A 26,158-nucleotide genomic window follows, 5' to 3' on the forward strand; every position below is an offset into this window, starting at 1 on the left:
GATGACATCAGCAAGGAAACAAGAAGAATAATGGCCAGTCGGGGGAGTATTTAATGGGGAGTTCTTTCCCTGCGCTCTGGAGCGTTCAAAGGCTGGAAAGACACTGCTGGAAGGAGCTAGTAAAAAGGGAAGCACTGACACCGTCCCCTCACCCAACCTTCCTTGGGCTGCTCAGAGCACAGGACGGAGTCCCCTGCCAGGCACTCCTGACCCCAGTTCGCACCCGTGTGGTCAGCACAGACCATGTATTCCCTACAGGGCCCCCACCTGCATGATGAACTGTCCAGAGTCCCAGCCACAGGCCGGGAGTGTTAAGTATGCACAATGCCAGGGGGCCTCCAGACAGTACGTCATGGGGGAGGCAGCGAGTGTAGACCACCGCAGGTGGTGCTCTCGACAAGTCATCCCACACACCTTGCAACCCGGGCAGGAAGGAGGCCTTCCTAGGCCCAACTTGGCTGCCAGCATGAGACAGGCTGGGGCCCACCTGCTTCACTTTCAGGTCACTGTCCAGCTACACGCTCCGCAAGAAATCTGAGGGCTAGAGGGCCACCACCATTGCTCTCCCCACTCCCACAGCCTTCTCAGCTTGTGTGGGGAGTCTGAAATAACTCCTAGACGTTTAGACCCTTACACATGGCCTCATTGCTGGCCTCCCTGTTCTAGAGTGAGAATTTTTTTTTTTTTTTTTTTTTGGGTCTGTTTGCCTTTTCTAGGGCAGCTCCCGTGGCAATATGGAGGTTCCCAGGCTAGGGGTCTAATTGGAGCTGTAGCCACCGGCCTATACCACAGCCACAGCAATGCCAGATCCGAGCCACATCTGCAACCTACACCACAGCTCACGGCAACGCCGGATCCTTAACCCACTGAGCAAGGCCAGGGATCCAACCCGCAACCTCGTGTTTCCTAGTCGGATTTGTTAACCACTGCATCATGATGGGAACTCCTAGAGTGAGAATTTACGAGCCAGGGGAACTTCTGGTTGAAATCTGAGTTAGAAATAGGGACGAGAAGATCTGAGGAAGGCCCAAAGTCTGAGGAGAAATTCGAAGGTGGCAGTTTGAGAGCCAGGTGTGCACCACTTCATGGCAACAGGAGGCTGCAGACACTTAACTCTATCTCCCCACCCCACCCCAAAGCTCAGAGATGGCACATCCCCACCACACTTGGCAAGTCCCAGGTTTGATACATGCCCAGAACCACCCCCCACCTCCTTCTCCAAGGGGCAGCTCAGCCCTCTGGCCTGACCCAGCCCTGGGCCAGGAGATCTCCCTGCCCTCAGGCACCAATCCAAGCCTAAACAAGTCCCTCTGCCCCAGCCCTTAGTTACCTTTTAGGGTGACTCCAACCAGTCCCCCTGGTGGTGGTGGTGGTGGGGGTATGGGCACTGCCTCGCCAGGGCGCCTGGGCAGCGTCCTGGTCCATGGAGTCCAGCACCCTGGGGCCCACGCAGTCTCCACCCACTTGTGCACTCCTGAGTCCTCCCACAGAACAAGCCGAGTCTGGGCAGGGAGAGGCCTCCACATTTTATTAGGGATAGGCAGAAGCAGAGGCTGGAAGCAGAGCAGCCGCATTTTAAACGACAGATAAATTAACCGCAGTGCGGGGATAGTGGGGTGGGACCGGGCCAGGAGCTTTAATTAAAAAAAAAAAAAAAAAAAAGACAAATGGACCCCAAAGACACGGGGCAGGGGAGGGCAGCACCATCCAGACATCTGGGAGGACCGGGGCAGACACAGACAGAAGGCAACTTGACCCCTCGCTCCTAGACTGCACCAGCGGGGGCTCCAGGGCAGGGGGAGCCGCCAGGGTGGGTGAGATGGCACGGCCGGTGGGCAGAAGCCCAGCACCACAAGGTGGCTCAGTCTGAAGCAGGAGCTGGGGGCCGGGACACAGCGGCCTGGAAGCCCCAGTCCCTCAGAAGAAGAGCCTTACTCTGGGTGAGAGAAGGGACCAAGGGTGGGGTCTCTCCCTGAGCTGAGAGCGGTCATCTCCTCCACGGCGGCGGCGGCGGCGGCGGGCAGCGGGGTGTGCCGGGGACCCCCTTCCCCTTCCTGTCCATCTGCCTCCTTGGTCCCTTTGGGGAGGGGCCCCGCGGGCCCCGAGGGGGCGGGCGTAAGGAGAGCGGGTCCAGTCCGCGCTCTCCGAGTCCAGAGAGGGCCGAGGCACGCGCAGCCGCTCAGCCCTGACTCCCACAGGAGGACAGCGAGTCGTAGAGCGAGTCACTGAGAGACTCCGAGGTCTCCAGCCCCGGGGGGCCCCCGCTGGCCACTCTCCCTTCCTCGCCCACATCCGATGTGCTGGGGGTGCGGCTGCCCCCAAACGCCGGGCCCTGGAGCGCAGGGGCTGGCCTGCTGGGCTCCAGGTTCTGCTTGCGGTCCACGGGCAGGGCCTGGGGAAGGAGGGGAGGCTCGGGAGCAGGCAGGCTGGAGGCAGGACCGAGCACAGTCCCATCGTGGTGCCGGAGGGGGAGAAATCCTTTCCCCAAGGGGGTGTAAGAAGGCGGGGGTGGGGGTGGGTGAGGGACAGGGGGATGGGGGGTGGGGCTGGCCGCTCACTCCTCTTCTGGGCAGGGCTGTACCTCACTCCCTCCAGGGCTGTTCCCTTTCCCCTTCAGCCATGCTCACCATGGGGGTCCTGGGTAGCCCCTCCAGTGGCCGGGGAGGGCACAGGAAAGGGTCAGAGGAGCCGCCGGCTGCCCTTGCATTGGGGAAGGTCCAGTTCTTAGCCAGCTGGACAGGAGGGGGAGGGCCTGGGTCTTCACAGGGATCTGTCCAGGGACAAGGGGAACGTGGGTGGTGGGTGGAGCTCCCGGAGGGGCCCCCCCCCCCACCTGCCCAGGCACTCACCGTCGGGACAGGTCTGATGGCCCCGGTGGCCGGGAGCAGCGGTGAGCAGGGCCGGGAAGGCTGGCATGCTGGGGTGCCGCCCGCTCACCAGCAGCTCCTCTATGCCGGGCACCTCACGCTCCAGCGTGTGGGCACGGCGGGGGACTTTGGTAAGCGGTGGGGGCCGGGCTGGGGGCACCCCGGGCGGGGGCTCCAGCCGAGGTGGCTTGGTCTTGGGCAGATTCTTGCTGGGGGTCCCACTGCTGCCATGGTCTGGGGGTGGGAAGGTCCCAATGCCACTGTCCAGGGTTCGAGTCAAAGAGCCACAGGCTGGGGAGGGGAGGGGAAGTCGGGGACGTTAGGCTGTGCGTGGCTCAGCCCCTTTCCCCTTTTTCTGGCTTCCTGGCCCCGCCCAGGCTCTACCCTTGGTCAGGACTTCTACCATGGGCTCAGTCCCACCTGCCCTGCCTCTCCCCCCCACCTCCCTATGGGGCAGGGAGAGATTTGTTCCTGTGTAGCCCCAGTGCCCACTGGTGACTGGCACCAACTGCAGTGATAGAAAGGAGTAAAGTGAGCGGGGGTTGCGGGGCAGGGGGAGATCTCAGCCTCAGCCCTTGACCCTGCTGACCTGTGAAGTGTGACGTGGGCACTGGCTCGGTCAGATTGTCCTCTGAGGGCATCTCTTCCCGCCTCCCTGGCTCGCTGCTTGGCTGTTCGGGGGACAGGAGAGCTCAGAGTCCGTTCCTCTTCCATCCCGCACCCCTCCATTAGGGCCCTGGAGTTTGAGTCTGAGAGTCCTGGCACTCTGCCAGCCCTCAGGCCACCTTCTCCCCACCCTGTTCTCGTCAGACACCAGAAATGCATCCAGCAGCTTCCAAGCCCCAGGAAAGGGGAGCCCTCCAGGGGGTAAGGGAGACTCGCCAGGGCCACAGAGTCAGAGCCTCCAGCCAGCCCCTTCCCCAGGAACCTACCTTCCCAGGAGGTTTTCCGCAACCCTGAAGTGGGCCCACCAGGCCATTTCGGGGCCCGCAGGCTGGCCAGGGGTTCTTAGGGTCAGAGGCCACTGGCTGGAAATCACCATACTCAGGTTTGGGCTCCCGCCAGCTCTTAGGGGGCAGCTCCTTGCCATCCACCCTAAAAGCAGTGTAGAAGGAGGTGAGGGAGGCCCGGGCCCACCCCCCACATCTTTCTGGCCTCACTCCCTCCAATGGTGCCGGGTCTAGTGAGGAGCCACTGCCCCTGGGGACGGGGACATGTTCCTGGTACCTTCTCTCCTGACACTGGGAAGAGGCAGAGACCCCAGGGAAAACCCCAGAGGACCAGCAGGGCCAGGGAAGGTGGAGAACTCCCCTAAAACTACCCAGGGTCAAGCCTGGAGGCCTCTCTGACAACATCTGCCGGGAGACAGCAGCCACAGTCACATCCTGGTCCACATGTGACATGCCCTGCCTGCCCCCGCTGAACGTGAGTGCACTTGCTGTTCAAACCTCCTACCTGGAGCCTGATTCCTGTAGACATCCTGCCTCCCCGGGCCCAGAGAGAGCAACCCCAAGATGGGGGAGCCCCTTTGCTAAACCACAGCTCCCTTTGCTGAGTCTGTGGCAGGTGCCAAAGGGCAAGATGGGAAGAGAGGCTTCCTTGGTCTACAGGACAGAAAACCCCAGAGCAAGAAGACCCTGTCAGCCCACAGTTAGGGACCAGCACTCCCTTAATTACCAGGCACACGGACCGTAGACAGGCCGCTGCATCTGACTTGAGACGATCCAGGAAAATGTGGGCTACTAACTCTTTCTCAAATGGGAAACTGGGTCTCAGGAAGTCTAATGTCAGATAGCCAGAGAGAAGGGGAGCTGGGGCACAAAGCCCCAGATCCTTGTTTGAGCCCCTGATCTCCCCTCTGGGCCAGGACATGAACCTCCATCTGCTTTGGTGCCATTTCATTTGACTTCCTACCCCCTTTGGCCTCTGGGAAGGCCCGGCTGCCAGCACCAGGGGTGTCCGTGGAGGGAAAAGTGGCCCCAGGCAACGAGCCCCTGGCAGCTCTCACCTGTTGAGCAGTTGCTGCATGAAGGTGTCCGCCCCCTGGTACATGCCGGCCAGCTGGCCCTGCACCTGCCCCAGGCCTGCAGTGGGCCCTGGCACTGGGCCTCCAGGCCGCGGCCGGGCCCTGCTGCTCAGGTAGGCCTTCTCCTCCTCCAGCGCCCGGCGCAGGTCTTCCGCCTTCGCCATCAGCTTGGAGATGTTGAGGCTCTCGGCCTCCAGCTTCCGGGCTTCCACTTTGACCTCCTTCCGGAGCGGGGAGCCTCCGCTGGCCCCTTCCTTGCCCTTGGTGGCCTCTGTGCGGCGGTTCAGCGCTGGCAGCTTGCTCTTCTTAAGGCCGAACCAGCTGGCGATGCTGCTGGTGTTGCGGTGCTTGGCCTCGGTGCTGGGCGCCCGCTCCTGGCCCTGAAGCCGCAGCACATTCTCCTCGATGCCCTTCATCACCTTCTCCTCGATGGCTGAGTGTGGGGGCCGCCCCTCGGGGCCTGGGCTGGGGTCGGCAGGGCCAGGCGCTGGGGGTGCAGGCTGGGCCACCGTCCCGCCACAGTCTGCCCAAGGCGGGCCCTTCCCCTTGTCCGCCTTGGGGGCCTCCTTGGTGGCTGGTGGGCCCACAGGTCGGGGTGCCACCTTGGTGGGTGACTTAGAAGGCAGCTTTGTCGGGCTGCCATGGGGGCTCTTATTGGGCTTGCCCAGGCTGGGGGCTGAGGTTGGCACTTTGGCAGGGGTGCGGGGTACCTGGGGACACAGGGCCCCTGCCAACCGGCTCTTGGCCAGCTCCACTTTGGTGAGGCAGCTCCTTGGTGAGATAGGCTCCAGGTCCACCCGGCCCCCCATGGAGTGGGAGGAGTAGACGCGGGCCCCAGGGTCTCCCAGGAGCCCAGGTTCCTGTTGTTTCAGGCTGCTTGTGCCTGAGGCCACTGCCCCCCGCAGGGCCCCCTTGACTTCTGGTGGCTCAGGGGGCCTGGAGGCAGGGGGCACCATGTCCCCAGGACTCTCCCCTGACCTTCCTGCTCCCCGGGCCTTCTCTGTACCAGGCCTGGTTTGCACCCCATTCTTTTCTGGGCCCTGGGGCCCCTCGGGGCCAGTCTTCAGTTTGCCCAGGGCTGCCAGTCTGTCCCTCAAGGGGGTAAAGCCAGGATCCCCAGGTCGCCGCCCTGCCCCCTGGCCAGGCTTCTTGGATGAGCCGCCTGGGGGCCTGCGGCCAGGATGGGGAGACTCCGAGCCTGCCTTGTCCAAACTCTTCTCTTGGGTGCTCTCATAGGGGCAGGATTCTGGGAGGCAAGGGCTGGATGGGACTCCAGGGCTCCTGAGGACCTCAGGGGCCCGGGGCACCTCCAGAGTTAGTTGGGGGTAGGTGGGCACCTGCAGGGGGGATGGAGGTGGCTCTGGGGAAGGCCCCCTAAAGGGGCTCCGGGAAAGGTCCAGAATGTTCTCATAGCAAGGAGACACCACTGGTCCCGGGGAAAGCGCAGTGGGCAAGGCTGGCTGGGGAGGTCTGAGCTGTGCGGAGTCCGGGGTTGTGACGCAGGGTGAGGGGCTGGTGGGCAGACCCTGTGGCCCCTCTGGGGACAGCTCTCCTCCGCCCAGACCCCTGCGGGCCAGGAGCGGGGAGGGGCTGCCATCTGAACCACTGTTCCGACAGGGAATTCGAGAGTTCCGGGGGAGCTGGGGGCTGAGCTGGGGGCCCCCTGGGCTAGGGACCTTCTCTGAGGCTGGAGGCAGCTTTAGAAACTTGAGACCTCTGGCTGGAGAGGGCAGAAGGGGTCCCTGGGCTTCCCCAGGAGAAGGGGGGCCAATTTGGAGCTTGCTTTTCACCTGAGATGAGGAGTGGGGGTGGCCAGGCCGAGCACCCAGGGGGGCGTCCCCTGCACCCATGAACACGCTGAGGAAGGGGAGGGGCCCCTGGCCCTCTGAGGTAGCACCAAAGCCCGGCCTGTGGGCCTCTGGGGTACCCCCGGCCCAAGCTGACTTGGGGAGGCCTTTGGACTTGGACAGTTGCGGGGGCCCCGGGTCTGGGGAGGATGGCTGCCTGGGAGCCGGGTGGTCCCCGCTGAGTGGGCAAGCAGCCCCGGCCAAGAAGGCCTGTAGATAAGACTCTGTGTCTTCAAGGAGCTGGCCCAGGTTCAATTGTTTTCGGGCCAGGGCCCCAAGCAGGGTGTCAGGACTGGGGGCCTCATTGGGGTCACCTGCCTCATCAGAAGAGGAGGAGGAGCTGCTGCCTGGGGCACAGGGAGGCCCAGAACCTGTGCCCTGGGCCTGCAGGGAGCCCCGACCAGGGCCCCATGACCGCCCAGCACCCTCCTCCTCCCCTGGGCCCCCCAAGAGGCGCTCCCAGTGCAGCAGGCCTCCCAGGCTACCAGGACCTAGCAGCAGGTAGGGGGCCCAGGGAGAGGGCTCAGGCTGGGGCGGGCCACACAGCTCGCCGTTGATGGGCTCTGGGGAGCCGGGGCCCTCGCCTGTAGGCTGCCAGGGGGTGGCAGGTGAGCAGAGGAGCAAGGGGTCAGTCTCTTCCAGGGCTCTCAGCACCTCCAGGATCTGGGCCTTCTTGCGAAGGAACGGGGATAGGGCATCCAGCGCTGGGGGAGGGGCGGCTGGGGGTCCTGGGCCTCCGGGCCGCAGCTGCTGCTCCCAACACACCTTGGGAGAGAAATGGCATGAGGAGGAGACCAAGTGCAGACCCGGAACCTGAGTGGGCATGACTGAGTAGGTCAGGAACAGAGCTGGCCTCGTTTGTCTGTGTCCCCATCCCCCATTTTTTTTTGTCTTTTTGTGGCTGCGCCAGCAGCATATGGAGGTTCCCAGGTTAGAGGTCGAATCAGAGCTGCAGCTACCCACTTACACCACAGCCACAGCAACATGGGACCGGAGCTGCCTCTGCGACCTACACTACAACTCATGGCAACGCCAGATCCTTACACTGAGTGAGGCCAGGGATCGAATCCGTGTCCTCATGGATGCTAGTTGGGTCCCACACCCACAGAGCCACAACGGGAACTTCTCCCCTAAAGAAACTGAGAGATTCTGGGATATGCCAGAAAGCTTCCTCAAGTCTCTAAGCCCTAGTTACCCTAACTCTTCCTCCTGGCACACCTGGGGTTGAGTGGGCACCCACTTCCCCTCCTGGTTATCACAGCACCACTTCCCACCACTGTTTGGGTCAGCAGGGCTGAGCACCTACAACCCTGATATCTATGGCTACCCCAGGGGAGGGAGGCCTGTCCAGTTTCCAGGCTTCAGAAAAAACACAGAGATTCAAGAAGCAGAAGTGATGTGGCCAAGTTCTAAGTCGGTCTGCAGGCAAGACCAGGCCCTCTCAGGTCAGACAGCTGTCCGCTGAGCTGATCCCCATGGCAAAGCAGACCGGGAACCACTCCACTGCGAGCCCTTTCTTGCTTCTGTTTGGCCCCTTCTCATGCCCAGTCCGGTCTGGCACAGTGGGTGACTACCTGGGCTCTGGAGCCAGACTGTGCAAGTTCAAGACCCAGGCCCACTGCTAACTAGTTATATGACTTTCAGCAAGTGATTTAATGTCTAAAGTTCATCGTATCATCTGTAAAATAGGATGTGATTCTATTTACTCTCAAAGTGAAGCCGGATATGCAAAAGAATGAGTGAATAATTCTGGACTGAGATAAATAAGCATGTGTACAATTATACATTTGCGCCAAAAATTACCAAAAAAAAAAAAAAAAAAAAAGATAAATGCCAGTGCAGTGCCTGGCACAGAGTAAGAGCTCAGGAGGTGTTAACTGTGAGTCTCACTGCAGTACTAATGCCTTTGCTCGAGAAGCCAGTGGTGGGGGGTTGGCGATCTGTTTTTCTTGGTATGAGGCTGACAGCTGAGGGCTCACACCAGTCTGGACAAGAATCTGTGAGCCCGGAAGCAGCCCTTCCCCTGGGACTCGTTAGGAAACAGCCGTGGAGCCCCAGCTGACAAGCCCGGAGCCAGCAGAGCCACACATCACTGTGCCCAGCCCGCCTACCTCTCTCTGTCCAGCACAACGTCCCAGAGGCAGCGAGGTGGCCGGTCCCTCGGCGGAGCTCAGGGACGGGGAGGCTGGGGGCTCTGACGGCGGCTGGAGTGGGGCAAGTGGGATCTGCAGGAGGGAGGCCAGGGTTAGCACAGGTGCTGTCTGTCCCAAGTCCCCGCTCCCTCCCGAAGCTATGTCGTCCCATCCAGGGACAGGGAAACGTTCTTCCAGGTCTGCTCCTTCAGTGACGTCTCCTGGCCCAAAGTGTTGCTTTCACCACTTGGTCTGAGGAGCCTCGCGAGACCACAGCACAGGGAGACTGAAGAAGGGCAAGCCCAAGTGGCCGGGAGGTGGGACAGGACGGGGGCTCTGGGCCAGAGGGCAGTGGCAGGCCTAACCTGGGTGTCCAGCAAGCCCCCAGGACCCTCTGCTTTTCTGCAAGGCCTCCTCCCTGATTATGGAGAGGATGAGCCTCGAGGCCCCTTCCTGTTCTGACCACCTGTGACCCCAGCACCCACAGGGGTGACAGTGACTAACAGAAGAGGCACTTGTTCCTGGGTCCTGGAGAGGGGATGGCGGGAGTTATCGCTTGAGACTCCTCTGAATGGCTTCCTGTGAAACCACCACTGCTGTGGCTCCGAGGATGACAAAAGCAGTGTTTAATCACAGATCAGTTCTCTCTTCATCCCCGAGAATGTCATTTCCTTCTCCTGAGCATCTTGACTAGATGCACAGGTCGGCTCTAACTACTCTCCCCCCACCTTGCATTCTCCACAGCTGTTAACTCCTGTCTCTGTGGCGTCTCTGCCTCCCCCATGGCCTGGCCCTTGGAAGCTGCTCCTTCAGCCCAAAACCCTCACACCTCTGGCCTGGGCACCTCTCAGCACTTCGGTCTCCCTGACCTGGCTGGGCAGTCTTTCAGTCTCCTGTGCCCACAGCAGCCTGAAGCATCTTTGTTGTCTTCTTTTTTGTCTGAAGCATCTTCTGCCTGCCCACTGCTTCCAGAGACAAGTCTGAACGCCCCTGCCAGCATTCTGGCCAGTTCTTCCCTGACCCCGTGCCCACCTCTGTCTCACTCACTGCTCTTCACACATCCTTTGGTCAAGTCCAGCTGAACAGCTCTCTGCTCCCTAGGATTCCCTGCTCTATTCCTTCCACGGGGACTCCCTTCTGCCCCACCCCTCCCGCTCTCTATTTCCTTGTTTATTTATTCATTTTTTGCTTTTTAAGGCCACACCCGAAGCATACGGAGGTTCCCAGACTAGGGGTCGAATTGGAGCTGCAGTTGCCAGCCTACGCCACCACAGCCACAGCCACAGCCACAGCAATGTGGGCTCTGAGCTGAGTCTGTGACCTACACCACAGTGCACAGCAATGCCAAATCCTTAACCCAATGAGAGGGGCCAGGGATTGAACCTGCACCCTCATGGATCCTAGTCTGATTCATTACCACTGAGCCACAACAGGAACTCCTCCATTGCACTCTTTTTGAATGGCCCGTCCATCAGGTCCCAGGTCAAATGTCAACTCTTTTAGGGAACTCTCTCCAGCCTATCTCCGATGGCCTCTCTCCCCTCCGGGCTCTGGGGCAGCACTGTTATGCTCTGTATACCTGTCTTAGTGCCCGAGAGCCCTACCTCTCAGGGGTTACGTTCACTCTGCACAGGCCACAGCTCCATGTGTGTTGGCAAAGGCACTGCTCACAGTAAGAGCTTAATTAGCACCTGCTCAACCGAGCTTCCATCCTAGCAAAGCACAACTTGGAAATAACATTAATAACAACAACTAGCTGCTAATTATTGATTATCTACTATGGGCCAAGCATGAGATATTATCTCATTTAATCATGACAACCTGCAATATAGGTATTTTTATCCCCATTTATAAAGGAAAAAACCCCCGTGGTTTGTATAGTTAAATACTTTACCCAAGGCCACACAGCTAACAATTCCCTAAGCGAGGGACCCAACCCAAGGTTATCTGAGGCCAAGGTTCGTGCTCTTTCCATTATGTCATGTTACTTCTGGGGAAGAGAACTCTACGGTCCCAAACCCCCAAATTCATTTAAAAATCCCCAACTCAAATCCCAGAGTTCATTTAAGTAAAAAAGAAATGATTTAAGGCTGATCTACACCTCTGCGGTCACTGAGAAGGGTATGGGACGGGATAAACTTGGCCGGTGTAATCAGGCCTCTGGGCACTCCTGGGTGAACCCGACAGCAGGGACAGACCCAGGGTAGTGGGAGCTGCAGAGTTTCCCCCCAGGCCTGCAGCAGCCTGGTGAGACAGGGGGTGTAGAAAGGCCGTGGCAGTGAGAAGCTTCCTCCGCCAGGGGTCCAGCTTCCCAGGGAGCTGAGGGCATCCTGCTCAGGGTTTGGCGGCCAAGAAAGAGCTGCCTGGTTTGCATCACAGACACACAAATTCAGACACACACCCAGAAGGTGTTTCTCTTTTTGTCAAGGTCGGGGTAGGTTGCAGGTGTGCTGGCTGACCTCAGAACCCCAGGTTCCTGGAGCTGCTCCTGAGGCCCCCAGGTCTCACCCCATCCTTGGGGCTTCCTGACAACTTGGGACCCCAAGTGACAACCTAAGTGGGCCCAGGACTCGCTCCTAGCAGCCTCCTGCTTCTCCTGGGTAAAGCAGGCATCAGGATGGGAAGCAGGGAGCGGCATCCGCGGCCAGGCCTGTGTCAGTGGCTGAGCACAGGCAACCAGACGTGCAGAGATCCGGGTCAAGTGCCTTTCCTGACCTCTCTGTGACACCAAGCACTGGGTGCCTTACGCCCAGCCCCACCCCGGCCCCTGGCCAAGAAGAGGCAATGCAGTGGCCAAAGGGGCCCCTAGGGAGCTTGAAATAACTGCAATTTCAGCCTCCACCCAGCTCCCTACACAGGGTGGAGGAAGCAAGGACCTTCTCTGTCAACAAGAAGGGATACCATCCAGTGCGGTGGGGAGCATCTGGAAGTGGGGGACAGTCAAGCTTACGGGGACTCAGGAAGTCCCCCCACCCCCATCTAAGGCTCAGATCTATCAGGCAAGGGGGGCCGCCAGGATGGAGGACAGTGGCTCACAGCCTGCTTCTGTGGGTGTCTGGGAGAACAGAGGGTGACGATGACCACGGGGCTGGGGGGAGGCAGGAAGCCGAGCTGGGAGGAAGGAGGAGGAGAGCTTGTGCCTACCTGAGGGAGGGAGCCTGCCGTGAGCTGGAGTTTCTGCTGAAACAACGCGCTCAGCATCTGGTTCTGCCGTTCCAGGTCAAACACCCTCTTCTTCAGCTTGATGCACTCCTCCCGCAGGTCCTGCCGCCCGCCCAGGAGGAGGAGGAAGACAAGGAGGGGACGGTGGAGCGGGTAGCATGAGCACCGTCACCTTTGTCAGAGCAGCGGACACGCCTGCTGGGCATGCCCTTCTCTCGCGACCTCCTGTGAGGGAGGCCTATATTTATGGCTAGTGCATCTTCTGGGGCTGGTAAATTTTCTAAAGTTTACCACCCACGGTCCAAGGTTAGTTCATTCTCTTTGGTGGCTTTCCCATCCCTGGAGCCGATCTGCTGCCTCTTAGAAACCACATATCAAAGAAGGGCCCACCTGGGGAGTTCCCATTGTGGCTCAGTGGAAACAAATCTGAGTAGTATCCATGAGGAAGCATGGCCTTGCTCAGTGGGTTAAGGATCCGGCGTTGCTGTGAGCTGTGGTATGGGCTGCAGACGTGGCTCAGATCTGGCGTTGCTGTGGCTGTAGTATAGGCCAGTGGCTACAGCTCCGATTTGACCCCTAGCCTGGGAACCTCCATATGCCGTGGGTTTGGCCCTAAAAAAAGGCAAAAATAAAATAAAATATCCTAAAAAAAAAAAAAAAAAAAAAAAAAAAAAAAAAAAAACAGAAGAAGGGCCCCTCTAAGGCAGAGGAAGACCCCAGGGGTCAGAGTGGCTCCCATGTCGAGAAATTACCCACAATGCCCGGGTAAATATTTAGCTGCCACCTCATGCTCACAACATCAACACTGCTATCAGAGCCATCACAACCTGGAGCAACTGGCTGGGGCCAGGATAACAGAAGGATTCAAGCCCAAATCAAAGTTACTCTAGCTCAGAGAGCTGGCCCTACCTAGCCCACCCTGGCTCTAGGTAGAACAGCATAGACTGTCCAAGGCAGAGAAAGGGGAACTTCGTTGGAGGGCCAAGAGGCCATTTCTACCAGGCCCCCTTCTCCCTGCTCTAGCTGAGCAGGCTCAGGGGTCCCCAGGAGGGCTCTCCCTTGCGATCCCCACAGCCTCCTCCCAGGGCATCTGGGTTTGCGGGGGGAGGCAGGGCAGTGGTGAGAATGTCTCCCGCAGCCTTTTTACCTTTTGGTTCAGCAGTGCCTGCACCACGTGGTTGGCAACCTGGGGAGAGAAAGGCAGAGCTGTTAGCTGACCCAGCCTCTGCCTGGGGCAGAGAAGCAGACAAGCAGACAAGCTAACCCGCCTGCTCCCCCAGCATCCGTCCCACAGACCTCGTCCAGACAGCGTTCGTAGGTCTCCCGCTGGTTTTCGTTGGCCTGGGCAAGCGCCGTGTTCTCTGCCTGCAGGAGGGAGGGGGAGGGCAGGTAAGAGGCCAGGGGACCTTTCTTCCTTGGGGCAAATTCCTCTTGGGGAAGGGGAGGCAAGGAGTCTTCGAGCTCCAGCCTTGCCCCAGCTCTTGGCTCTGGTCCGATTCTGCCAGGCGGGAAAGCCTGCAGAGACGGCCAAGGGCATCCAGAAGGCAGAGCTGAGGGGGCTGGGTTTTGATCACCCCGACTTGAGTCAGTGAGGCTGGAGGGGCTGGGGAGACGCAGTGGCCAGGAGAACCTAAGGAGGGAGGCGCCAAAAGTAGCCCTTATTTCCCTGGGGAGAGGGGAAAGGAGGCTGGAGGGAGGAGGGCAGGATCTTAAAAATGTGCTGAAAGGGCTCATGGAAGGATCCATGCCCTCGTCCCGCAACTCCTGAGACCCTCTGTGACCACTGCGGGGGCATGGACATGTGGGGGGGGTGCAGCATAAAGAAGGGAGACCTTGTGGGGTTAGGACAGGCTCACCCTTGTGCACACCTCCTGCCCTGAGCTGGCATGTGGGCTAGAGAGCTAAGAGCAAGGAAAGGGCTTCTGCTAAAGAAACATTCAGCTCTGCCCCAGCCTGGCGAAGCGGGCTGAGAGGAGGGTCCACCCCCACGCATAAACCCACACCCATCTCCCCCAGGGCTCTGGCCAGCACTGCTGCCCCCCTGGCCCCCTGCCCACCTCCAGCTCCCGCAGCCGGTGCAAGAGCTCCTGGCAGGTACCCGGCTCCATGCTGTCATCACCACCCTCTCCAGGCTTCGGGTTTCCAGGGCTCTCAGCCGGCTGGTCCATGGCCTCTGACATCAGGCAAGTGAGAGAAGCCCTGGCAGGCTACTCCAGGGCACAGGGAGGGGAGCAGAGGAGGAGGAGGAGAAGGAGGGCAGAGACAAACTTGTCAGTATTCTCGGAGTCTTGGATCAGTGTAACCAATGTGCCACCGACACTGTAACGACTCTGGGTCAGGCTAAGACTCCAGCTCACAGGACAGACTTAAAGGCACTCGTCCCATCTCAACAAGAGACCATTTCTTTATCAACTCCTGTAACTCCCCTCGCCCTCTCCCAGGTCACACAGACACTGGCCAGGAGCCAAGAAACCCGAATTCTCCGCTTAGGTTGGCCTCGCACTGGCACCTGTATTCCCCTGGGCACAGGGGGAGGCGGCCTTCATGCCTCCAAGGCTCCCTGCATCTGGTGAGACGCAGAGCAGCTTCTTTGTACTCGCTGGGCCCTCTGCAGGGGTCTCTTGACACCTGTCCCCCGCCCTCCTCCCTATTCATTCTTCGGGGCCCCCACTCCAAGGCCAGGGACCACTCCTACATGCTTCTGTACCTGTCCCTCCAGGCTGCCTACACTGCGAGGGCAGGGACACTTTTCATTTCACAGTCCAGACTCACACTTACTGGCGAGTAAGAGATGGACTGATGACTGAACAGATGAGTCTGTCATTGCCTGAACACAACAGAGCCAGGGTTCGGACCTGTATCACGTCACGTGATCCCCCTCACCCTTAACTGTTGCCATAGCTACTGGCTTTACCTGACTAGTCTTCATCTTCCGAGTTTCCATGTCTTGGCTAGAGCAAAGTACTCATTTCCTTCCTCTGCACAAATATTGCAGAAATTTCCAGGAGATGCAAAACCCTTCCTAATATGAAAGGGTGGAGGCCCCCAGTCTACAGCTGATCGCTTGCCTCTCTGATCTGGAAGCCCCCACAAAAGGGGCTTAGTGCTTTTGGACCAAGGATGAGAGGAGCCCACGGCAGCTCACCTACTAGGCATCTGAGGGCTCCATCCCTCCCAGGGGACCCAGGGGCGGCCTCTCTCACCACCAGCCTGCCTCCTCCAGTCCCCCCACCAGCATGCACAGGTGCCGAAACCCCTCACCTGTCTCTGCCTCCTCACCCAGGCTGGCACACTCACGCTAGCAGCCAGAATGGTCACCTTGCCTGGGGAGACACAGAGGGAGACCATGTCAGCCATGCATTTATTGGGTTCCTGCTGCCGGGCACCCTGGGCCAAAGGGATGAAGACGCCAGAGAAACCCTGCCTTTATGAAGCTTCCATTCTATTGGGGGAGGCAAGTAATACGGGATAAACCAAAGAACAAACAACAGACCCTGAGAAGGCACTGGAGGTGACAGCAAGGCTGAAACCTGAACGAAGGCCGAATGAAACCCTGGAATGGGAAAAGCATTCTGGGCAGAGGAAAGAGCCAGGGAAAAGTCCCGAGCTCTTAGCCGGAGAGGAATGAACACAGCTTTTCCACAACAGGCACTGCCTTCTCTAATCCTCATCGCCGCAAGGGAATTAGCGCCATGACCCACACCTACACTTGAGCTGAGGAAACCGAGGCACAGGAAGTGACGCCACATACCCGGTGTGTGCGTCCTGTGTGCTGGCACTTCCTCGTGTACCACCAATTGCATCTGCTTCTCCTATCAACCTTCTAAGGGGGATGGGAGGTGCCAGCCTGGTCTGAAGCAGGCTCCAGAGGCAAAGGATGCTGCCCAAACCATTTGGCTGGTTCCCAAAGCACACGGGACGGGCCTGGAGGCCCCCTTCCTAGGCAGCCTCTCTGTAGACGCGCGTACCATCAGTCCCAGTGCTCCTGGAGCTCTGCAGCTGGATAGATCTGGGCTGGAATCTGACTCTGCGAAAGGCTTCCTCACCCATATAAAGGGGTGAGAATACTTAGCCTAAAGGGTTGTTAGAGGATAAAGTGAGATAAGGTATGTAGGGTGTTTTTAATAGACTCAAACAAACGGAGGCTTTTTACCTTTCAGAGCCAGCTGCTACTCCAGCTGTTCACGTGTAAGCAGATTCTAAGTCCCAGGCCCCTCACCCTGGGCAGGAGGGTCTTAGTAGGAGGGGCTCCTGAGCATCTGAGGTGCTGCCCCCCTGCTAGCCCTCGGGGCCCTTCTCTTCTCCAGGCCCCTCCCTGCCAGCCCTCCAGCTCCAGGGCGGAGAAAGGAAGAATGCTGGTTCTCAGGAGGCAGAGGCACAACAGAGAACAAGCCTGTGTGCACAATAGTGGGAAGGGGGCTTCCGAAAACTAGAGAGAAAGGAAAAACTGGGTAATACCTTTTTTCTTTTTCTTTTCTCTTCAGGGCCATACCTGCAGCACACTGAAGTTCCCAGGCCAGGGGTGGAGTTGGAGCTGCAGCTGCCAGCCTACGCCATAGCCACAGCAACTTGGGATCTGAGCCGCGTCTGGGACCTACACCACAGCCACAGCAACACCAGATCCTTAACTCACTGAGCGGGGTGAGGGATGGAACCCGTGTCCTCATAGAGACAACGTTGGGTCCTTAACCTGCTGAGCCACAGTGGGAACTCCCATGATACTTATTGTTAACACTCCACTGAAATCTAAACCCCTTTGTCATTTCACATCATAAAATGTACCAAGTGCAATTTTGCTTTATCAAGCTTGATACATTTAGAAGCAGACAGGCCTAGAAAAAAAAAAATGAAAAAATTCTGGAAAAATCCTCTTTCCTACATACACAAATAGGCGTTAAAACCAAGAAAGTCCTCGGTGACCTCCACCATGGGCCCAGGTCCAGCCCCCTCCCAGGGCTCATCTCAGGGCCACCATCCTCTTGCCAGGTGGCAGCTGCCACTGCTCTAGGGGAAGCCGGTCCCCATGGGTCACTAGTGTCCCCTCAACCCCCTGACCATTTATTTCCCCAGTGAACAGGAGGCTGGGGAGGGGACCGAGTGCTGGGGCATGTGACAGAAAATGGGAGGGCGGAGGAGGGGGTGGGATGAACAGGGCAGCGTCCGGGGCCAGAATGGGGCAACATAAAGTCGGAGACACCCTGAGTCTTGGTGTCCTTCGCACAACAACAAGACCCCGACTCAGGGTGAAGGTGGTTTAGGAGAACATCTTTTCCCCCCAAAATAAAAAAGCATCCAGGTTCGGCATGAGGCCCAGACTTTGAGGGCTGACTGTGGAGCATGTACGTGTGGCTTTGTGCGTGCCGAGGAGGGCGGGGACCTGACACACGCCACAAAGCCAGCTTCTGCCACCTTCTCCATGTGAGGCCAAGGCAGGGTGGCCCGAGAACCACTGTGACCTGGGGGAGTCCCTCTAAGGGACAGGCGACCCCAGCGTAAGCGCTCAGTCACGTGGGTGGGTCTCTAGCCCCCGCAGGGCCTGGGAGAGGCCCTGGCTATGTCAGCTGAAGATGGGCTGTGACTCAGCCCCACTTTGGGGAGAAGTTCTCTGCCCTCAGCCGAAGTGGTCGGGCCAGCTCAGGACCACAGGCCTCCTCAGGGTCTGCAGGGCAACAAGCAGAGGGCAGGAAGCTGTCAGCCCAGACTGTTGAGTCACTCGGAAGAGGCCTGCATTTAAACTTGGCGCTAGGGAGGCACGCACGCTCTTGGAGCTCAAGATTTCTATGGTGAAAATACATCCTGCGTTTTCACCCTCCGTGGGGGGGGGAACATGAAGATCCAGAGAGAAAATACCACCTCTAGTTCCTGATCTGAACCCAATTAGGAATTTGGCCCTTGCGTCTGGGTTTTCAACCCAAATCTCATGAAGGAAAAAAAAAAAAAAAAAAAAAAAACCAACAAAACCACCCAGTTGATCCCCCAGCGGCTGTCCCTGCAGGGCAGGGGTTGGGGGGCCCCCTCCCTCCCTCAGGCCCCACCACTGCTACTCACAGCTTCTGTGCTCAGCCCCACCTGGGGCCCAGGAAAACCCCTGGCCTGGGTTTTTCAGGATGGCCCTGGTTTCATGCATTCCTCTGATGGTCCCACAAAATATCCCGGATGTTGGATGTGGGTCTGGAACACATGATGCTGGCCAGGCTGGGTAGGGACCGAGCTGCAGTGGGTGGGAGCTTGAACTTGAATCGGGGAGGCTTCTCCCGCCAGAACTGCCAACGGGCAACCCCGCCCCCCACAAAGGGCTGATTCAGAGGGAGGTGACCTCAGTGCTGAGGGGAGGGAGGGAGGGGAAGCGAGGAAGAGCCCGGCCTCTCTGAGCCTCTCTGGCCCTCGTTCAGAGGAGACAGGGAAAGGGAACAGCTGTTCAGGGGTCTCTGGGTAACCAGTGGCGAGGCGGGTTCAGCCCAATCGCTGAGTGAATCTGAGTGACCCCTCTCTCCTCAGCCTGGTCGGCACCCCCGACCCCACCCCAAAGATCAGACGGTCTTGGCCTTTTTTCGATGGTCAGGCAGCGGGATCAAAGGAGGGGAGCCTGCTGCTCCCACCCCTCCCCAGCCAGGGCACAGGCAAGACCCCTCCCTAAACTCAGAGTCTAGGCCCGGGAGGAAGGGGCCGGGGAGATGGCAGGGAGCCTGTCCTGCAGGCTCCCTTACCCTGGTCCTCAGCCAAGGCCTTCGGGCCCTGATGAGCCCCCTCACTCACCAGCTGTTCCCCCCAGAGGCCTCCGGGGAAAAGAGCCAGGGGCCGGGGGCTGGGGGAGGAGTGGGCAGCTGTGGGAAGGCAGAGATGGAGCTCCCTGTAATAACAGAATCCTCCATAACACCAACCGTCCTCCCTCTGCTCCCCCCTCCCCCAGCTGCTTTCTGGAATCCCTGTCACACCCAAGTCCACTTGTAAACAGCAGCTTCGGCACCCACAGCAAACACGCCTTTCCAGACGAGAGCAGCCTTGGGCTGCCCTGGGATGTGGGGAAGAAGAGAAGGGACCGAGGCCCCAGTGCATCCTGAGCCCCAACGTGACCACCGCAGTCCGGCCTAAAGCATCTTCCAGCCCTAAGCATTTCAACTGCTCTTCCCCCACCCCACCCCGCAGGGAAAGAGGCAGACAAGAATTTCCTTCCCTCCTCCTGACAACTGGCCCCAAGACACAATAGCCCTTCTGAGAGGCATGTGTCCACAGGGAAGGGGCCCACTATAGCCTTCCTCCCATTTCCTCTTCACAGGCGCTCCAAGAACCGCCAGACCATAGCATAGGTTCTTTCAAACCGACAGTAGGATCAGTCCCGGCCCTGCCTGGAAAGGCAGGAGGAAGGGCAGCAGTGTTAGGAGTCCAAAAGGCCTACAGAGTTCAACACCCCTTATCTTCCCTTCCCCCCACCCCATCCTTCGAGTTCCCTGTCCAAGGCACAACCCAGTAACAATAAAAGCAGCTGCTGGGGGTGGGGAGAGGGAAGGGGCTCCAACACAGACACAATGGGTTTATTTATAGGGCCACATGCCAGGGGCTCTGCAGCCAAGAAGCCCAGGTCCTACTCCCAAAAGCCCAGCAGGCCCCATCTTAGCCCAGCCAAGGGTACTGGAAAAAACCTCAGAGCAGAAGGCAGAAGGTTTATGGTCCCAGCGAGGCGATTTATTTGCTGTGTGGCTTTAGGCAAATCACTCAGGTTCTCAGGGGACAAGTTCCTTCAGGCCAAGAGGAGGTGGGTCTCAAACAGCAGTTCTCAAAGTGTGGTCCGGGGACCCTGAGGCCCTTTCACGGAATCCACAGGCTCAGAACTAGTTTCATAATATCACTGAGACATTATTTGCCTTTGTAACTCTCATTCTTTCATGAGTATGTAGCGGCCTTTTCCAGTGACTATGTGGTATGTGCTAACATGACAGATCGACTACAGAAGCAGATACAAGAACCCAGCTGCCTTCTACTAAGTCACACATGACAGATTTGCAAAAATGAAGAACAATGCCATTTTCTCACAATTTTTTTTTTTGTTTTGGAAAATACACAATTATTTTCCACAAAATATGCTAACATGGGTTTATTATCATTTTAAAAGGAATTAAATATTTAAACCTAACAGTTCTAGTCCATATGACAGTAAACACCAATAGGTATAACTCACACGGATGAACCAAAGCTCTTCAAGGGCTTCAAATTTTTTTTTTTTTTTTCTCCTTTTAGGGCCATGGGTGTGGCATACGGAGGTTCCCAGGCTAGGGGTTGAATCGGAGCTGCAGCTGCCGGCCTACACCACAGCCACAGCCACACCAGATCCAAGCCATGTAAAGTGACCTACACCACAGCTCACAGCAACACTGGACCCTTAACCCACTGGGTGAGGCCAGGGATGGAACCTGAGTCCTCATGGATACTAGTTGGGAGCTACAACGGGAACTCTAGGGTCTTCAATTCTTTTCCTTCTTTTTTGGATGCACCTGCGGCATGTGGAAGTTCCAGGGCCACAGCAGGGACAACGCTGGATCCTTAACCCGCCAAGCCACAAGAGAACGCCCCAGCATCTTCAATTTTTAAAGAGTGTAGATCACAGAGTTTGAAAAGAATCACTTTTCTAGAACAGTGTCCAGCAGAACTTTCTGTGATAATGATAATGTTTATTCTCTGCTGTCAAATACCATAGCCACCAGCCACACACGGCTACTGAACATTTGAAATGTAGTTAGTCCAACGGAGGAATTGAATTTTAAGTTTAAATAGCACATGCAGCTGGTGGCGTCTACACTAGACAGCACGGTTAGAAGGTCCTTGGGACTCCTTGACCTGAGCATCTGTGGTCAATACTTCTTCCCACAGTCTAGAGGTTGGGGGTAGGAAAGGACAGGACCTGACACTCCTGTCCCCAGGCTTTGGCCCCCACTATTTCTCAGCCTCTCTTCACCGAAGCAAGGCCATCTCAGTCAAATGGCCAGTTCTGCGGGCGCCTTTACCAAGCCTTACTGTTAGAGTTGCTCTCTCATTCTCTGCAATGGCTATTTCTCACCCTCTCCGTTCGCCTTAAACTTCTGGTCCTCGTTTCCCCAGATTAAAACCAGCAGAGGGGAAACCCCTCAAGCCTCCCGCCACCATCGTCCTGGTCCCACTGGAACCCCCCGTACCTCTCCCCCTCCTCCTGTTATAGGAGAGGGGCTGCCCTCTTCCCGGGCAAGGCCGGTCCTTCCCACCCCAGACACTCCCCATTTACGTCTTCAGGATCTACCTCTCCACCTTCTCAAGTGTCTTTCATCTTTAAAAATAATTTCCCGGAGTTCCCGTCGTGGCAGTGGTTAACGACTCGGACTAGGAACCATGAGGTTGAAGGTTCGGTCCCTGCCCTTGCTCGGTGGGTTAACGATCCGGCGTTGCCGTGAGCTGTGGTGTAGGTTGCAGATGCGGCTCGGATCCCGCGTTGCTGTGGCTCTGGCATAGGCCAGTGGCTACAGCTCCGGTTCGACCCCTAGCCTGGGAACCTCCATATGCTGCGGGAGCGGCCCAAGAAATAGCAACAACAACAACAACAACAACAACAAAAAGACAAAAAGACAAAAAAAAAAAAAAAAAATTTCCCGTTGGAGTTCCCATTGTGGCACAGTGGAAATGAATCCGACTAGGAACCATGAGGTGGCGGGTTTGATCCCTGGCCTCCCTCAGTGGGTTAAGGATCTGGCGTTGCCGTTGAGCTGTGGTGCAGGTCAGTGACTATGGTTCTGAGTCAACCCCTAGCCTGGGAACCTCCACATGCCTTGCGCGAGGCCCTAAAAAGCAAAAAAAAAAAAATTTCCCTTTGCTGTACAGCAGAAATTGATAGAAAGCTGTATGTCAACTATAATAAAAAAAATTAAAGATTCGGAGGTCCTCAAAGTCGAAAAAGTAAAGTATATTGGGCTCTAAATAATAATGATAATTTCCCCCTGACATGTCTCCAGATATTCCAGATTCTCTTTTGCTTTCACAGCCAATCTTCTCAAAAAAAAAAAAAAAAAAAAAAAAAAAAAAAAGCCATCCTCACTGCTCACTCCTTCCTCAACCCGGTCCAACTTCGGCAATAACTGAATCCAACACTAAATCCAACAATATTTCCCAGTCCTCATTGCCTTCTCAGGCACAAGTGCCTTTGATGGCCATTTCCTGCTGGACTGGTTTTGTTGTTTTGTTTCATTTTGTTTTAGCTTTAGACATAGTTGGACTGCCCCGCAACTCACCAATTTAAAGGGTACAATTCTGTGGTGTGTAGTGCAGTCACAGATGATGTGCCATCGTGACTAGAGTCAATTTTAGAACGCTTCCATTACTCCTTAGTTATCACCCTCACGCCCCAAACTAGGCAACCACTAATTTGCTTACTATCTCTATAGATGTCCCCATTCTGGACATTTCACATGAATGGAATCACATGATAGGTGGTCTTGTGTGATTGGCTTCTTTCACTCTGCATAATGTTTTCAAGGTTCATCCCTGTTGAAGTAGGAAAATGTAGTACCACGTATAGTACTACATTCCTTTTTATGACCAAGTAATATTCCACCCTATGGCTATGGCACAATTTGTTTATCCATTTCACTGATGACATTTGAGCCATTTCCACTTTTTGGCTATTATGTATAACGTTGCTCTAAGCACTGGTGTCCAAGTTTTGTGGGGATAAATGTTTTCATTTCCGTGGGTATGTATCTAGGAGTGGGATTGCTGGGTCCTTAGTAATTTTTTTTTTTTGCCTGCACCTGTGGCATGAACACACTCCTGGGCCAGGGATTGAACCGATGCTACAGCAGTGACCCAAGCCATAGCAGTAACAATGCTGGATCCTTAACTGCTAGCCACCAGGGAACTTCATGACTATTTTCCTTTTATAATCAATAAATAATTCGGAGGGGGCAACACTCGGTGACTATGCAAAATCCTGTTTCTGCTTAAATTTTCACCCACTAATTTTAAGGATTCATCAGCAAATCTTGCTTGCAGCAATTACTACGGTGCTCCAATAATAAGTTTTCAGTTTCCCTCATTCTTTGTAATTCATTTTTAAACATTTTTATTAAAATTGTTTCTATTTTGATTGTACCCATGGCAAATGGAAATTCCTGGGCCAGGGATCAAATCCAAGCCAGAGCTGGGACCTGCAGCAATTCTGGATACTTAACCCACTGGGCTGGGTTGGGGATTGAATCTGCGCCTCCATAGAGACAAGCCAGATGGTTAACTCATTGCACTGTGGCGGGAACTCCAGCTCCTTGTCATTTAACTGGAAGTTTTCTGAGGAAAAGCTGTTTCTTCACTCCCATTTATTTACTTATATACATATTTGTATTAGTATGGACTCACATGCATTATGTTCTTTGAATTCTAATTCGATATTGTCATCACCACTTATTTTGTTGCTTAAATTCCAGCTTTGGCCCTTCTTTTAGGTTGGTTCCTATGTCTTTTCAATATGCCTCTGTTTAAAAAAGTTATTACTATTACTTTTTAACATGTGCTTATTTTCTGGCGCCAGAAGATGCTCCAGGCTTATCTTGCATTGTCCTGACAGCACAGTCTCTTTTCCAAGGAGCTTTAGCAGAGGAACCTTCTTTCTACAACTGTAAATCTGATTGCGTCTTTCCTGCTTCAAATCTTCCCATGAACTCCTACTGCTCTGGGAACAGATGAAAGCTCTCGACATGACCCTGGAAGCCCTGCTCTGGGCTGGTCCCAGAGCACGATTCTTCTGAAAAGCTGTCCTGCATTGACGAGGCCCACATGGATCTCGCTTATTCAAGTCCCTCCTGCAGGATCTGTGTTTCAAACTGTAATGCATCCTGTTCTCTTGTCCCCCTGTGCGAAGGGGGCACTTCCACGCTGTGAGATGGGGAGCTCCCTGAGGGGCCCTGCATATGCTTCTGTTCCCCCCCACTCCCGCCACTTCCTACCAGGGCACAGCTCCTGCCAGCAAAGCCCTAACCTGGTGACCCCCTTTCATTCCAGACCGAAAAAGACCAGAAAGAAGAACAGGTGAGAATGTACAGTGGGCACATCAGGTTCCCTTCAAGATCCCCAATTATCCCCACCCCCACCCAAGTGGCTTGGAAGGCCCACATGACAAGCCACCCTGGGAGGTGAACAAGGGCCATTTTCGGATATGCCCCCAACATTGATGGGACCTTCTCCAAGCTCTCAACCCACTGCCAGGCCTCGGTGACACCCTCTGGGAAAGGGACTAACCTATTCACGCCGCAGACACTCTGGACAGATCACTCAGCATGAGGGTACAATGCTGGGTACTGGAGGACTATTTAGAGATGGGCCAGCTCTTCTCAGACTTCTTGGAGCTTTCAGGTGAGTAGGGGATGAAAGACATGGAGGTAAAGAGTTGTACTGTGAAGAAGTTTCCACGAGAGAAGACTTTGGAGAATTTTAAAAATCAGGAGAGAAGCTCCCATTGTGGTTCAGCAGTAATGAACCTGACTAGGAAGCATGAGGATGTGGGTTTGATCCCTGGCCTCACTCAGTGGGTTAAGGATCTGGTGTAGCTGTGGCTCTGGCCATGGCCAGCAGCTACAGCTCTGATTCGACCCCTAGCCTGGGAACCTCCATATGCCATGGGTGTGGCCCTTAAAAAAAAAAAAAAGAGAGAGAGAGAAATATTAGGCTGGAACCAGAACAGTTTTCAAGAATTTGAGGCATCCAGTGAACTGAGCCTTTACAGAGAGGTAGGGTTTAGGGACACAGAAAACGGGCCATTCCAGGCAGCAGGAGGCGGAAATCTCTGGGTGTGCATGGAAACAGTGCAGCTGGACTGAAGGGCATTTGAAGGTGAGTGTTGCCTGGTGCCCTGGCCCATGGCAGTTGCTAACTTGTCTCCTCTCCCCTGACTGAATACGAGGGTCAGCATCTTTTCAACATCTTGGGTGTAACCAGAGACACATTCTAGGTCCCACAGGAGGAACCCAGGCAGAGAGACTCCTGAAGGCAATAGCAGAGCTGACTACCAGAACGTCAGCTACCTGCTCTCGGATCTGAGAGAAAAGGGGGCTGTTGGCTCTCACACTGCACCTGCAGGCCCCAAAGAGCTGGGCCCCATGTCAGCCCCTAGTGCTCACTCCCTCAAGCTTTATATCCTGGCCTCTTTCTATAAAGGGAACAGGCCCTGGTCAGCCAACCACCTTCCGCGTCCAGGCAGTTTCAGTGTTGACTTATGGCTGCTATTCGGCCAGAGCCCACAGGTGACTTCCTAAGTGGCCAGGTCTGCTCTGAGAAAGTAGCTCTGGTTCACCTATAAGTCCCACTGGGCTCTGCTCGTTTGTGCCCACAAATGGGAGTCAGGCTTCCTGGATTCCAGGTCCGGCTCCATCACACTGCATGCCCCTAGGTGAAGCCTAGAATTCCCCCCTGACTCGGTTTTCCTATCTGTGAAACGGGGTGAGCTCTCTCGGACTCCTCTCTTCCTGCAGGGCATAGAGGAGAAGGATGAGATCATGTCTGGAAAGGAACTGCCGCTGAGAAGACAGTGCCCCTGTGTGGGGTGCGGGCATGCGGGTGAGGAATCCAGCAGGGCCTTTAGGGACAAACCATTGGCTTTGATGCTGCCTTCCTCCTGCAGGCCCCACAGGCTTCCCAGGAAAGCAGGAGGGTAGAGAGGAAGGGGCAGCAAAGCCAAGAGCTTTAGCCTTCTTCCAGCCCCGGGGACAGGAAGTGAGGTGCCGTCTACGGAGGAAGTGAGAAGCAAACACCCCCCAACTTCCCCTCAGCCTGCAGTAGAAAGGAAGGCTCTAGCTTCAGGAGCCCCCAGGCCAGGGCAGTCGGGGGGTGGGGGGGAGAACGGAGGAGAACGGGGGAGAGGCGGGTCGGGGAGGGGATGGGATGGAGGTGAGGGAAGGGTGTTATTGGCAGCACCATCTGGCAGAGGAGGGGCTTCTGTTCTTGGACACAGTAAAACTCAATGGGCCCAGACTGCCGTGGGGGGAGAAGAGACTCCACGGCAGTCCAGTTGGGAAGCCCAGATTCCCAGGTCACATGGCCCCTGGTCTGCAGCCCAGCACTGCACTGTGCCACGTGCCCACCAAGGTGGGCGGGGCCTCTGATTACCTGGTCTGACAG

At 56.4% G+C, this 26,158-nt stretch overlaps 1 protein-coding gene across 4 annotated transcripts in view; it reads right to left on the bottom strand.

Annotated features, from left to right (window-relative positions):
* NCKAP5L (NCK associated protein 5 like) overlaps window positions 1,502-26,158 on the bottom strand; it is a 50,160-nt gene continuing 25,503 nt past the window's right edge. For 2 of the 4 annotated variants that reach the window (XM_013997563.2, XM_005663846.3), the window contains 12 exons: window positions 15,296-15,357; window positions 14,092-14,241; window positions 13,331-13,399; window positions 13,182-13,220; window positions 12,017-12,136; window positions 8,852-8,965; window positions 4,876-7,505; window positions 3,800-3,962; window positions 3,457-3,538; window positions 2,850-3,158; window positions 2,628-2,770; window positions 1,502-2,392 (listed from right to left, as the gene is read on the bottom strand). In XM_013997563.2, the coding sequence (XP_013853017.1) occupies window positions 2,180-2,392; window positions 2,628-2,770; window positions 2,850-3,158; window positions 3,457-3,538; window positions 3,800-3,962; window positions 4,876-7,505; window positions 8,852-8,965; window positions 12,017-12,136; window positions 13,182-13,220; window positions 13,331-13,399; window positions 14,092-14,214 (4,005 nt within the window). In that variant the 5' untranslated portion in view covers window positions 14,215-14,241; window positions 15,296-15,357 and the 3' untranslated portion in view covers window positions 1,502-2,179. Of the gene's footprint in view, window positions 2,393-2,627; window positions 2,771-2,849; window positions 3,159-3,456; window positions 3,539-3,799; window positions 3,963-4,875; window positions 7,506-8,851; window positions 8,966-12,016; window positions 12,137-13,181; window positions 13,221-13,330; window positions 13,400-14,091; window positions 14,242-15,295; window positions 15,358-18,082; window positions 20,284-26,158 lie in introns of those variants that run through there. The other 2 variants (XM_013997562.2, XM_003126127.5) reach the window with 2 other exon arrangements.

The sequence above is a fragment of the Sus scrofa genome, chromosome 5, assembly GCF_000003025.6.
Source record: "Sus scrofa isolate TJ Tabasco breed Duroc chromosome 5, Sscrofa11.1, whole genome shotgun sequence".
In the NCBI taxonomy this organism is placed as follows: domain Eukaryota; kingdom Metazoa; phylum Chordata; class Mammalia; order Artiodactyla; family Suidae; genus Sus; species Sus scrofa.